Source organism: Thamnophis sirtalis, unplaced genomic scaffold (genome assembly GCF_051295495.1).
Source record: "Thamnophis sirtalis isolate CommonGarterSnake01/CBP01778 unplaced genomic scaffold, rThaSir2_p1.2 scaffold_6, whole genome shotgun sequence".
NCBI lineage: Eukaryota > Metazoa > Chordata > Lepidosauria > Squamata > Natricidae > Thamnophis > Thamnophis sirtalis.
The window spans coordinates 24,506,761-24,521,879 of NW_028261386.1; the positions used below are offsets into that span (position 1 = coordinate 24,506,761).

The 15,119-nt window shown below is 40.5% G+C and overlaps 1 protein-coding gene across 1 annotated transcript in view; it reads left to right on the forward strand.

Moving 5' to 3' along the window:
- Positions 1-13,643: 13,643 nt before the first annotated feature.
- LOC106552982 (L-gulonolactone oxidase) overlaps positions 13,644-15,119 on the forward strand; it is a 37,834-nt gene continuing 36,358 nt past the window's right edge. The window contains exons 1-2 of the mRNA XM_087717435.1: positions 13,644-13,740; positions 14,254-14,379. Coding sequence (XP_087573561.1) covers positions 13,702-13,740; positions 14,254-14,379 — 165 coding nt within the window. The 5' untranslated portion in view covers positions 13,644-13,701. The remainder of the gene's footprint in view (positions 13,741-14,253; positions 14,380-15,119) is intronic.

Sequence of the window (15,119 nt, forward strand, 5' to 3'; positions counted from 1 at the left end):
GATTCTACCTTCCTGTAACTTAAATTCATTATTCCGTGTCTGGCTTTCTGAGAAATAAAGGACAGGAGTTGGTTTCCTTCTGAGCCATATCAGAAGGAATTTGAAGAGTAAGATGATATCGTTTTTTCTGCTCAGTTTTCTCAATAATCATAATCCCTCTTCTCAAAACACTGCAATTGGTTCCTAATCCTTATTGTTATTCTCTGAGTATATTTCAGCTTCCTCAATTTTCATAAATACAGGATGCTCAGAACTACCAATCCACTTGAGATGAAGACTGTCAGTATAGAAACAATGGGACTATTATTTCCTGAGACTGGAAGAGTGGCATAATGCAGCCCAAATTTATGTTTGCCTTTATTTTTCCGCATTGTACATTCACCATGTATAATCCCAAGATCTTTTTCCTAGTTATTGTTAGCCAATCAGGTACCCTTCATTGAATATCTACAGATTTCTCATCTAAATTTATCAGAGTTTGTTGCAGAAAAATCAAATCCAGAAAGCACACACAGATAACTGATTCAGCAGGACTCATCAACTTCTTTATATACATAAGAATAGATGAATAAATGTACAATACCAAGAGGTGGTTCTTCCAAATAAACACAAGTCAGGAGAGTTACAGGCAAGCACAAGCAGCTAGTTTCATTTCAGCAGACAAGTCCAGACTGACTGCTGGTTTACTTTTCAGGGCAGCAGACTGCTTAAGTTTCTGTTTCAATTCTCTGCACAGACTCAGATCTGTTTAAGCTCCTGTTGGCTGACTTAGTTGCTATGCCTATTCATTGGCTGACCTTGTTCCCGCGTCTCTCCCAGTCATGACGTCTTTAACAAAATTGAATATACATTTTTTAAACACGGAGATGTTTTAGGACAGTGCTGGCTCTTCGGCTTTGAAATGGAGATGAGCACCACCCCCTAGAGTCAGGAATGACTAGCACATATGTGCGAGGGGAACCTTTACCTTTTTACTTTACAGGCATTATTTTGCAAATCTCAGTGGTGTTTTATAAGCTTTCTGATTTCAGTACTGATGGTACTGAAGTAGTTTTTATTATTTGAGTAATGTATTATTCATGTTTTGTTTTATAGACTGCTTTAGAAGGATATAGATCTCGCAAGTGATCTAAATACGTTCTACACTATTTAAGAAGTCAAGATTAGTCCCAGATGTCAACAACTTAAGGGTCACAAGTAATAGAATGAGAAAAGTGAGTATTTTTTTCTGGAAGTATTTCAAAGTAGACACTTTTCCATGAACTCTAAAACTATAATCCCAGTGGCAATCATTTAAATTGATTCTCAATGGAATTGCTATTGAATTTCAATTTACTTGGATTAATCATTGGACTCAAAGTTTTATCCCCTAAAAAAACCTCCCAGTCTGGACATTTAATTATTGAAATGACCTTTTTAGACTCTTTATAAATTCAGCAAAGAAAAATCAGTGAAGTTGCTAAATGATTGAACCTGGGTCAGAAAAAACCTAAGTCCCTAGATATCCCTACGGCTAACTGGATTATTTTGGATTTTGATTATTTTCTCTTTCAGTTCAATTAACATCACAAGGCAGTATTTGTTGTGATAAAATGAGGGGGGAGCCCAAGAACCCACGACACTAAAGTCTCATGAAAAAAATGTGATCTAAATGCCCAAAATAGATTTAAAAATACTATGAAGCAAATAGCTTAGCCTGTGGATACTCAGTAGATGTGTATCGGATCATGTTGTTAAAAATAATAGGAAAAACAAATAAACTGCAGACAATTGAACTGAGTGCATTCAATCAGGCTTAACTTCAGACGGAGTGCCCTTCCTTGGTATGAAGGCTATTGCCTTGACCTGAATCAAAAGCAAAGGAGAAACTTTACAATGTATGACTTTTAGGACTTCCTGACCTTATTCTGAACACAGCTTGACTGTTTTTATCTTCAAGATTGCTTATCTTGGTTCTTTATTTGTCTGCCCATGGAGATACAGGATGCAAGAGAAATAAGCATTGCGTTGTCAGAGACAAGTTGCAAGTGAGAAGTGATTTCTGAGCAAGAAGCACAGCCTTGATGCTGTAACATTATTCCAATAGAAATACCTTTAAACCACGGATTTCACTGTTTTGATCAGCTCATAAATTCAGGGCCATGAACTTTCTAGGTGATGATGCTCTTATCTGGCCAATTGCAACCGTCCTTAATTAGCTTGGAAAGTTGCCAATGCCTTTTCTATTAGTCCAAATACTCTGTTACTGCAGAAAAATAAGATTCCTGTTTTTGCAGCGGCTTTTGCCCCCCTTAGTTTTCAGTAATAGGAGCCAAATGGATGGATTTAAGAAAACGGGGCTGCCTATGTTAAGAAAATCCAAATCACAGGGAACTAAGCCATAATCCAATTTTATACCTGTTACAATATGGAACATGTGCCTTTTTAGATTTCATATCTCTCACTCAAGAATGGCCATAGAGCCGTGATGGCGAATCTATGGCACACATGCCTCAGGTGTCACGCGGAGCCATATTTGCCGGCCCTCAGCTCTGGTGTGCATGTGCGAGCCAACCAGGTGATTTTTGGCATTCTGGAGGGCCATGGGAAGCCATTTTCCCTTCCCCAGGCTTTAGGAAAGGCTCTGGAGCCTAGAGATGGTGAAAAACCAGCCCAATAGTTCCACCGGAAGTTCCGGTTGGCCCATTGTACCTGTTTTTCACCCTCCCAGGCTCCAGAAGCTTTCCTGAAGCCTAGGGAGGGTGAAAACAGCCTCCCCCAACCCTCCCGGAGGCCTCTAGAGAACCGGGGGGGGCGTTTTCACCCTCCCCAGGCTTCAGGAAAGCCTCCAGATCGTGCGCACACAATTTTGGCACACCTTTAGAAAAAGGTTAGCCATCACTGTCATAGAAGATAGAGGAAAAGTCCACAGATGCTTTGTGTTTAGCAGAATGCTTTTACACTTGGAAAAAAATGTCAGGTCTTTGCAAAAGCTCTTTTCTTACTTACACTTTGTACCAACAGTCAATCTCCCTGGCAACTCCAGCAGTCTCCTTTGATTGTACAAAAATGTTTCTCACTCTGACCCAGGTTTTAAATGGTTTTGTGATGATCCTTCCAACACTGAGTCATCATGAGCTTTGTAGGGCTCCTCCTCCTGCTGCTTTTCTGGATTCATGTGGACTTATTAAACTCACATTAACCAAAGTCTGGGTTTGCTAGACCAGAACCAAAAAGGAAATTTCAGTCTGCAATGCAAAGAATGTATTCTGGCACTAAACTAAAGGTTTCATGCCAACAAGATTCAAGTACATTTAGGGCATAGGTGCCAATCTCGCCACGTCATGTTGCCATCACGTGACATTTAGCAATGTTTTCCCCCTTCGCGGAGCTAGGGTGGGCATGGCCTGTGCGTGATGCATCCATCCCACAGGTCATCAGTTTGACACCCCTGGTTTAGGGGATCCAAGAATGGAGAACATTGATTGGATATTCAACTTAGAGGACTGATCAGGGATAGATTAGCATAGTTATACATATACATATACATATACATATACATATACATATACATATACATATACATATACATATACATATACATATACATATACATATACATATACATATACATATACATATACATATACATGTTTATCTTTGGTGGGGGGTGCAGTGCCCTGCATGCCTTTTCAAATATTTCCTGACAGCCCTGAGAATTAGAAACAAAAGGCAAGGTAAGATTAAAAGTACAAGTATCAGGCACAGATCTATACAATTTGTCTGTGGATGTATATTATTGAGGTTTCCTTCCCAGCAGAATGGATTCTCACAAGAAATCAGATAATCAAATATATATTCTGGAGAAAAATCTGTTTACCTCTTAGCAATCAATTCAGCTCCATTATGAAAAGGAATAATAAAAGGGTCATAAATCTTCCAAGGCTAACAACAGTGGATCTCAACCAGTAATGACATTCAATTTTTTTTACTAACAGTTCTGTGGGCATGGCTTGGTGGGCATGGTGTGGCTTGGTGGGCGTGGCAGGGTCAGGAGACTGCAAAATCCCCATTCCCTCCCCACTCCTGGGGGAAGGATATTGCAAAATCTCCATTCCCATTCCACTCTGGGGCCAGCCAGTTCTCCGAACTACTCAAAATTTCCGCTACTGGTTCTCCAGAACCTGTCAGAATCTGCTGGATTTCACCCCTGATCTCAGCTACAGTTTTGAGCAGGGGCCTTAGAAGATGGGTTGGAGGAGTTCAGTAGTATGAGCTGCTCAACCAAAGGGGAAATTTGTTGAGCATCCAACAAAATCCAAGGATCCAAGACCATCCATGGAAACCTCTTTTCTTCCTGTAGGGCTAACAAAGGCAAACACCTACTCTCTGCTCTCTAGAAATCCAACCCTCCTTATGCAAATTTTTGACCATGATAAGGATTTGGTTTGTCCTCATGTTTGTTTGTGTTAGAGAAAGATTCTTTTTTTCTTGATGCCCTTCTAGTTTCTGCTTATTGTACTTCAGCAAGAACTGAAATCTAGGCATTAAATGACCTGTGAATATTTAGTAGCAGCAGGCTCTTCCTGTGTATGCAAATTGGTCCATTTTCATTGATTCAGTGCCGTGCCTTTAATTAGCATATATATTCCAAGCCATAGCCGCATTCCCCTCACCAGATGTTCCTGTACACTCACCCTTCATCATTTATAATTATAGCCCCACAGTCACAAATGTCCATACTTTATTGTGCAGATTTGCATTTGTATTTATTATGTGCATTATATATTGTATGCTATTTGGCCACTCCCGTCTTATCCAGTAACATTGTTTTCCATTCTGTCCCTCTTCGATGGATACCGTGTCATCATGGAAGCTGCTAACTGTTCAGAGTTAGGTTGGTTGCAGGTGGCTAAAACATGAAGGCTGGAGTTTCCTCAATGGGAATGAATGAAAACGAGATCCTGAAAACTGAGGCTGTCTCTCAGGTTCTTTTCAATGGGATCTCTAGCTCAGATAATACTGCTCCAACTCAGAGGTAGGTTGGAGAGAGAGAGGGGGGGGAGGGAGGGGGGGAGGGAGGGAGGGCGAGCGAGCAAAAACATCTTTGCAATTAACAAAATGAAAAGCGGGGGAGCATTGTCCAGTTGGAGTTAGCAGGAAATTAGCTTGCAGAGCTATAAAGAAAGAGTGGCATTAATTGCAGTTTTGCCATCTCTCAGGTTTGAGTAATTCACCTTTTCCCTAGAGGTATAGGTGAGTCTGTACTGTTCTCTATCCTCTTGTACATAAAGCAAATATTGATGTACATGCAAATGACACAAACTGATCTTATTTGCATGAAGCCATAACTCAAAATGAGATTCATTCAGTTTTCATCTAATGTGCTATGTGGATTTACAAACTTTGATTTATGGTTTAGCAGAGACTGTAGGTAGCTTGCTTGCCCAAGGGCAGGAGGGAAATATAGGTATAACTCAGCTTTGGGCTCTGTGACAAGCCAGGTAATAAATAACACACACACACACACACATATACACACAAACCATACCAAGAACTGATAAGCTTTTCTGTAAGAACTAGGAGAGCAGAGTGCAAAAACAAGTGGTACCTGTAATCATGTGGAACAGACACTAAGAAGAATCATTTTCTCTCTTTTCTCTCTCTCCCCCATCTCTCCAAATAGTCCAGTTAGATTATGACTGTTGAAAAATCACAGCATTTTCCCATTATTTTCAGATAGGAGTATACGAAACCTAAAGCTTGAGACCTAAAGTACGGATAATATTGTAAGGAAAGACAACCTTTCAAAAACAGAGGAGAAAAGAGGAGAGAAAAACCTTTTAGTGGGGTTTTGGAGAGCTCGTATATATTTTTTTTCCTTGATGCTCTGCCTCGTCTCTTAATGCTAATTTTTACAGTTTCTTAATTATTTTGCTATTAAAGGTTTTTTTCTGCATCTGTAATGTTTTCTTTCCACACCCCTGGGTTCACAGCATAATAAAGTATCTATTTCTATAATTTTAAAATCTTCCTTTTGTGGGATGGATTTAAGACTGGAGAGCTGAAATGTCTCTTTTGTCCCTTAAAAGCTATCCACAGTGGGAACAATAAATCCGCTGGGGGAAAGATGTTAATTATGTCCTGCCCATTCAGGATAAGCTCTGAGGGCTACAAATAGGGCTGATGACAATGCATGTCCCAACAAAATGTGAGTTGCCCACCCTTGATCTGGGAAGCTAGATCATCCTGTAATCTCACAGGGATTACACTGAACAGCTATTTGGGCAATCTTAACCTTCTGCTGATGTTCCCCGTGGCTGACTTGGAGAAGCCGAACACTCAATATTGACATAAATATAGAGCCAGAGAAAGCATTTCTTCCAGAACTACTCTAATGCCAACATCAAATTCTCTAATTAGATCTCTTTGGATGACTTCAAGCAGAACATGGATAGATATTTGTCAAGGATGCCTTGATTTGGATTCTACACTGAACAGAAGGTTGGGATCAATGGCCTGAATCAGTATCTCTTAGATTCTGCAAAACTAGTATTCTATAAAAAGCATTCAGATACTGTGTTTTTAAATATCTTCACCTTTGAAGCTTAGTCACTATTACACACAGACAGCTGTGGAAATCTCCTGCAAAGTAATTCAATACATTGCCCTGATTGAATTGCTAGATTGCCTGTGTGGGGAGAATGTTTCTCCACCATACACCATGGTGGCACAGTGGTTAGAAAGCAGTATTGCAGGCTAACTGCGCCCACTGCCAGCAATTCGATCCTGATCGGCTTGAGGTTGACTCAGTTTTCCATCCTTCCAAGCTCATTAAAATGAGGATCCAGATTGTTGGGGAAAATATGCTGACTCTGTAAACCGTACTAAGAGGGCTGTAAAGCACTGTGAAGCGGTATATAAGTCTAAGTGCTATTGCTATAACCCTTCGAACTGAAGTGGGAAAAGGCTCAGTAATGTATCCAGCATTTGTTCTGCACTGGATATGGTATGTATTGTATATAGTTGTAGAACATAACAGGATATGTCTTCTGCATCTTTTCAAGGCTTTGCAAAGAGCAGGGTTGAAACCATGTTGTGGTTCCAGTGGGTTAAGAGAGTTGGCATTCCCTTTGGCATTTCCCAGCAGATGGCAGTAGAGATGCAAGTAGAAAACAGAAAGTTGGCCTCCTATGCTTCTGCCATAACCTAATAACCTTGCAGCTTTCTTCTTTGGAAAAAAGAATACCCATAGGTTGCTCGTTCTGGAAAAAATTAAGAAACACTGGTTTAATTATCCCTTCCAACACAATGATTTTGGGAATATTAATTCCCCTCAGTAAAAAAAAAAAGTTAGATTGGCAACCTCAAAGTTCAAAAGTATGCAAATGCCAATAGATAAATAAGTACCATTACGATGGGAAGCTTACTGTGTTTTGTGTTTCATGCCGGCTACATGATGGCACAAATGTCTCCCACCAAACACAGGTCTCCTCTGCTGAGAGTTGGAGATGAGCCCTACTCCTGCCTATTGCAGATTTTAGGCCCCTTGGGAAGAAGCTCTGTAAGGCACCACCCATAGTGAGCTCTACAAAGGTATAGATGTCCAAATGTTATGCAATCTGGACTGTAATTTCATCAACCTTCAGTTTTCTGAAGTGTCCTCAGTTTTGTTGATGAGTAGCAGACACCCCATTCCACCAAGGGAATTCCATGTGTTCAGCGGTGCCCAAGGGCCTCTAGAATTTATGGGACTCTGAACCAGGTAATAGCTAACTTGCTGATACACTGTTCTTATTAACCATTCTGTGATTAACAGGGTCATTATTCCAGTCAAACTTTAGCCTTTATGTCTGGAATTGAAAAAGAGGGATGGGGCAAGAGGTGTTTTTTTTTTAATCTATTATTCAGCAACTGGATGTTAAAAGAATCACTAGGGAAAGCTGACTCAGTTGTTGCAAAAAAAATCATTTCGGGTTTGTGTCTTGTTTCCCTGTTGTATCAGCATAAGGATTGCATGTAATATTTCAAAGCAATTCCTCCCATCTTGCTAATGGCTATAGTGCGGATGTTAGCAACCAGCAGCTCCAGAGCCGCACGTGGTTCTTTGACCCCCCCCCCCTCCTGTGTTTCCTTGCTGACCTGGTCACGCAACTTGCTCTCTGCCCTGAGACACTGACCCAACGTGGCTGTGGCCGAAGCCAACCTTGCTAACACGAGGGCTGGCAGGATGGGAATGGGATCCAGGAGGAGGGTACAACGGAAAGGGGGACACGCCTGCAGTTGAGGAGTGAGCACGAGCCACAGCCATCGCTTCCCTTTTTTTCCAAAAAAGTTTTTTTTACTTTCCCTTTCAAATTCATTCTTAAATATACATTCTTATAATTGCTATTTAACATTGGTCAATTCATATCATTTTTCCACCTGTTTATTTACATTTTTATACTTTCTTATTTCCCGTCTAAGTTATTTGTTTTATGCTTTGTTCCTTTCTCTTTCTATTTGTATCTTTTTTCAAGCCAATCATAAAATCACCCCCATGTCCTGTAGTACACTGATTCCTCCTTGTGCTTTATTCTCAATGTCAACCTATTCATTTCTGCACAATCTAATATCTTCTTTATTACCTCCCCTTCCGATGGGATTTTGTCTGCTTTCCAATTTTGTGCAAATACAATTCTAGTTGCTGTTATTATTTGTACAATCAAATATGAATCTTCTTTACTATATTTCTCTGGTGGAATACCCAATAAGAATATCTCTGGCTTAAATTCTATGGGTTGATGTATCATTTTTTCTAACCATGTTTATATTTGAACCCAATAGCTTTTTGCTTCCCTACATGTCCACCACTTATGATAATATGTCCCTGGTAATTGGTGACATTTGCAACATTTAGCTGATTTATCCTTAAATGTTTTTGCTAATCTTTCCAGTGTCATGTGCCATTTATAAACCATCTTATATAAATTCTCTTTGTATGCTGTCGCCATTGTCAGTTTATAGTTCCTTTCCCATAGTTGTTGCCATTTTTCTAGTTCTATTGTACTGCAGCTGAGGAGTGAGCATGAGCCACAGCCATCGCTTCCCTGAAACCAGTCCGAACCAGCTGAATCCCACCCCTGGTTGGAAGACAAGATTTGTTTAGGAAATTCTTAGCTCTTTTGGCATGCAGAGAGCAAGGTGGTGTATACAGTGATCAGCAGAAATGCATCTAAAAAGGACACATGTTCTAAGCCAAGTGTCAAACTCAAGATCCTGGGACCAGAATCGGCCCATGGGGTGCTTAGATCTGGCCCACAGGACCACTCTGGAAAGAGCGAAGGACTGGCCCATGGTGCCTCTGCCAGCAAAAATGGAGTTTGCAAGGGCTATGGCCGGTCCTCCTGAGCTCTGTTTTCTCTGGCAGAGGGTTGCAGGAGGCTATCACAGCTGGAAATTGAGCTTGCAAGGGCCATGGGTGGTCCTCCCAAACTCCATTTTCACTGGCAGAGGGTTGCAGGAGTCTGTTGCAGGCGAAAACGGAGCTCAGGAGACTGTTTTTGCTTCCAGAGTGCTCAGGTCACCAAAGGTGCCCCCAACATGAGTGATGTTGAACTGGGCATGTCCATCGTGGGCACACACACCCCGCCCCAGGTCAAACACAACCCTGATGTGGCTCTCAATGAAATCGAGTTTGACACCCCTGTTCTACACTCTTATTGAATTCCCTACAAAGAGAAAAGCAAGATGGGGTTTATTCATTTACTTTAATGGCAGTTGTATGGAATAGTTTATGCGCACTCTAGCTAGGCTATAGAAGAAGGCAGATTCAAGATTCTAGAAGGTATTGCTTGGGGAAAATACCAGAACGAAACCAACAAGATAAACATAAACTGAGGAAGGGAAGGGGCAGCTGTTCATGCGAAAATAAATAAATAAGTAATGACCATTTTTGGGAGCAACTTGTTCAGTTGATGGACTTTGGTTGGATCTGATCAACAAAGCATGTCTTGCATCCTCATTGGCAAATGTTTCTGCCTTTCACACAATGATTTGAGATAGAGGCAAACTGCTAATAAAGGTGTGTGGGGGAGAAAAGGTTGTCTCATGCTTTGGTACAGACTTAGTTCAAGAATAATCCAGCATGAAAAAAGCTTTTTCATTTGATTCGGGCAATCTCTGATTTGCTTTAAATAGTATTTGTGATATCAAGCATTTTCATTTAACCATTTAAAAAAGTATTCATATAAATTATAAATGTATAACATAAGGAAGGACTTAACGAAAATAAAAGAGTTAGAAACAAAACCCAGTGCCAATGAGTAGGCATAATCCTAAAACTGCATGTAAATGTGTGTATATAATACTCTTTGATTTTCTAGTATTTCTCCAAGCATCTATTCCAAACATCTTTAATCATAAAATATTCCTTTCTTTATTGTTGTTTTTGTTAGTTGCAAAGTCATATCTGACCCATTGCAACCCCATGGACAGTGCTCCTCCAGGCCTTCCTGTCCTCTACCATCCTCTGGAGTCCATTTAATCTCATGCCTACTGCTTCAGTGACTCCATCCAGCCACCTCATCCTCTGTCATCCCCTTCTTCTTTTGCCCTCAATCTTTCCCAGCATTAGGCTCTTCTCCAGTGAGTCCTTCCTTCTCATTAGGTGGCCAGCGTATTTGAGTTTCATCTTCAGGATCTGGTCTTCTAAAGAGCAGTCAGGGTTGATCTCCTCTAGCACCGACTTGGTTTGATCGTCTTGCAGTCCAAAGGACTCACAGGACTTACTTTATTCTCCAGCACTTACTTTATTACTCAATTCTTCTTAAATAATTTCTCAGGGCTATCTGTTAATTAAATAGGATAGCTGCTTAGCTTTTATCCCAAATCTAAATTTCTTAACTCCCAAACCAACATTGGTGTTGTTACTCATTAACCCCTTTTTCCCCTGGAGAAAAGCCCTTACGGCACAGAGAAGTATTCCATCATTTGGCTTCTCCCAACTCAGCACTCTTGACTGAATTTCTGAGCCTCCTGTCTTCAGTTTTTAAATCCCCCCCCCCCTTTATTTTTTTTAGGGCTCTTTAATAGAGGACTTCCCATTCTGCAAATCTTCCCTCTGAGGTTCAACGGAAGCCAAGAACAATGGTAAGAATATTTCATTTAATGGTGGGAGAAACTACCCTTGGAATGATGAATGAGTTGGGTTGAGGAGCCGAAGGAAAGATAACCTCATCTGAAATTATCTTGATGGCAATGAAGCGACAGAGGAGAAGTGATGATTTTATAGTATTTGAAAAATGAGGTTCTTGTGTTATTTATCTTACTTATTTTATCACCATTTCCAAAAGGAACCATCTCAGGGGCAGGTTCTATAGAATACTACTTTATGGTGCACCATACTCTGCCCAGAAGCAATAAGGTTCCATTTATTCCTCACCTGCTTAAAACTTTTCCAGCATGGTTTGTTTGAAACCTTGGCCAACCACCCTCTCAGATGGGTCAGAATTCTTTTAATACTGGGGTACCAAGGTCCTTCCCCTATGCAGAATACATACATACATACATACATACATACATACATACATACATACATACATACAATGCAACACAAATGTAACAAAGGCAACAGTAAAAATAATAGCTTTCTGTCTGGATGGTCTCTTGTGATGAGCCGATAGACAGAGAAAGGAAGCAGTATGCTTCCTCCCATATTTGGACATACCAGGGGTTGTGACACAATACATACATACATACAGACAGACAGACAGGCAGACACACACACACACACAGACACACACACACACACACACACACACACATATATATACATGTGCGCCCCAAAGCAAAGCTAGTCCCTTGCATTATATCTTTCTAAGAATGCATCTGAAAATATGTGGCTTGTATGTAATCTTTTCTTTGGAAGTATCCCCACTAACTAGAAAGAAAAAGAAATAAATTAGCAAAATAGAAAATGAATAGAATACAATAGAGTACAGTAGATAGAATAGAATAACAGAGTTGGAAGGGACCTTGGAGGTCTTCTAGTCCAACCCACTGCTTAGGCAGGAAACCCTACACCGCCAATTACTTTAAGGGTTTTTCTCATGGGAAATAGAGGACAAATGTTTTAAAGAAGTTAATAAACTGAGCACTAGAAGCAAAGCACAATTCATCTTCTCATAAACTGTTGTAAATAGTTAGCAAGTCTCCTGTGGAAAATGTTTTCTGTCATTAAAATTGCAATTCCTGTGGCAGGAAAAGGCTTGGAATCTAAATATTTGTGAACTATGTTTGCTATGGATATAACAGTTCGGGGGTTGGGACTGTGTCCTGATTTTTTTTTTCTCCAAGGGTTTCATGAAGAAAAGGGTTCTCTTGAATCAGACTTGACTTCTGCTGGGTACATGACATTTGCTCATGTCAATTTCTTGACAGTAATACAGAAATGATTTGTCATTGCCTTTTTCCAATACAGTTTCTTTAACTTCCTAATCTGGCCTATAGGTCTAGATTTCCTGGTGGTCTCCTATTCAAGTACAATATTAAGCCTACATACATAGAGTAAACAGTTGTTAATTATGAGAGATTACAATTGGAACCTCCAACTTCCAAGTCACATGCTGAAATATCAATGAATTTTCATTGCACCAAAGGAACACAATATCCTTTAAAGGGGCAGTTCAGATACTTGACCAAGAATCATGAGTGTGCAGAAAGGCTCTGCTCCTAAACTATTTTGGAGTCAGACAAACCACTATCCAATTCTTTGTCATCTAAACTGATTATTGGAGGATTTTTCAACCCTGAAGTTCTGGCTCTGGTTTTTCAAATCCTTTTTTAAAGCTGAAAATGACATTTGAGTAGTGATCAAGGGCCCATCCTCCAGAAAATGAATGAGACCCCCAAAAAATAAAATAAAACCAGAATAGGTAGGACCAAGACAGCAGTTACATTTGATTTAATTGAATTTAAATGCTAAATTAAAAAGAAATTAATTCAATAAATGAATATGATTCCTCCTCTCAATTTTTTTTTCTCTTCTATCCTATTAAGAATATTAATTTGGCATTCACTTTTGTAAAAAGTTGGTAGGCAGTGAGACATTCCAATCTGCTGAGGATATCAAACAGTCCTATGGCTTCAACTGGAGCCCCTGCCAAAATAGTCTGGGAACAGGTTATTTGTTCATCATGGAGATGGTGCAAGCGTATGAATTTGCCCAAGCTTTAAGATCAGCAACAGAGGCTAATTTGGTCAATCTTCAAGGTCAGATAGATCAATGTTTCTCAACCTCAGCAGCTTTACGATGTGTGGACTTTAACTCTCAGAATTCCCCAGCTAGCATTCTTTCATAGTTCAGGGGGATACATCCAACTGTTTCAAAAGTCTTGTAATTTTTTTTTAAGTAGACTGTCACAATACTTGATGTATTAGTTGGAAGAGTTCTATTTTAGAATCTTGGAGTTATTTTACTGTACCTCATTTTGTGCATGTAGTTTACCATTTTAAGTGGAGTTGATCCAGTAAGGTAATCTACAAGTAAAGCTATCATCCATGTTTTTTTTAAAAAAAATCTTCCCAGAAGGGTACAGATAAAACTGGCAGTTTTCATGAAACCTGATACAATGAATTCTCAAACGGATTGAACTTCTATTATATGTTTTGGGGCACTAGGTTCATGGTGAAGGTGGAGTCAGATTCCAGAACTGGGCTCGAACATATGGATCCTCTCCAGAAATGTATTTCCAGCCAACAACAGTTGATGAGATCAGAGAGGTAAGCAAGCAACATCCAACCAGGTGTTCTGTTGTTTTGATGTTCTCTATGACTGATTGTTCGCTACCTGTTCTCTATCTTCTTTACTTCTTTACTATTCTCTATATTCCATTCTTCTCTACATATAACAATATGTCCTGTTGTTATATCTGTTGTTATATCTTATATATACCTCTATCTCTATTGTGCCAGCTGCACCTTATGGGAATTCTTGTTGGAAAGTATTGGGTTGCTTATTGGATTGCTTATAAGAGCCATGGTGGCACAGTGGTTAGAATGCAGTATTGCGGGCTAACTCTGCATTCCACTGCCAAGAGTTCAATGCTGACCGTCTCAAGGTTGACTCAGCCTTCCAGTCATCCAAAGTCAGTAAAATGAGGACCCAGATTGTTGGGTGCAATGTGCTGACTCTGCAAACTGCTTTGAGAGGGCTGTAAAACACTATGAAGTTGTATATAAGTCTAAGTTCTATTGCTAAGTGTTATTCTAAATGTGCGATTAACATCTTTGCAGATCTTGGCTCTGGCCAGGCAGAAAAGCAAGAAAGTGAAAGTGGTTGGTGGTGGACACTCCCCATCAGACATTGCCTGCACAGAGGATTTCATGATCCAGATGGGAAGGATGAATAAGATCCTTGAGGTAAAAGGATCTGGCACTGGGTCAGATTCACCATTCATCTTGCTCAGCTTCAGAATTCCAAAGGCTTATTTCCTTTTATGAAAGAGGCAGCTGAACCAACAAGACTAAAGGCTGCTAGGAATGTGTAAAGAGCTCCAAGATGTTGGTAAAGGAGTGGAGAGTAGTTCTGGCTAGGCTCACAAGAAGGACGAGGGGAGACATGATAGCAGTGTTCCAATATCTCAGGGGCTGCCACAAAAAGAGGGAATCAAGCAATGGTGGGATACGATCGGTATGCCCCAGTACGGGCATACCGGTGCCTGCTGGGAGCACCAGGTATGGTGCTCCACAGGGTCCATCCTCCCACCCGCCCTCCTTACCTGTACTTGAGCTGATCGGGGCTTCCGCACACGCGCACGGAGCATACGGTGCCTGCGCAACGCTCCACCAAGCAGTTAGAGCGATGCAGAGCATCGCAGACAGTAAGTACACATGCGTGAGCTGTGCACGTTCTGCACATGTTCATGTGGTGGACACCTGGCCCCGTTGCACTGTACCGGTTGCAATGGGATCCAGAACTCACCACTGGAGTCAAGTTATTCTCCAAAGCACCTGAGGGTAGGACAAGAAGCAATGGGTGGAAACTAATCAAGGAGAGAAGCAACTTAGAACGGAGGAGAAATTTCCTGACAGTTAGAACAATTAATCAGTGGAACAGCTTGCCTCCAGAAGTTGTGAATGCCCCAACACTGCAAGTCTTT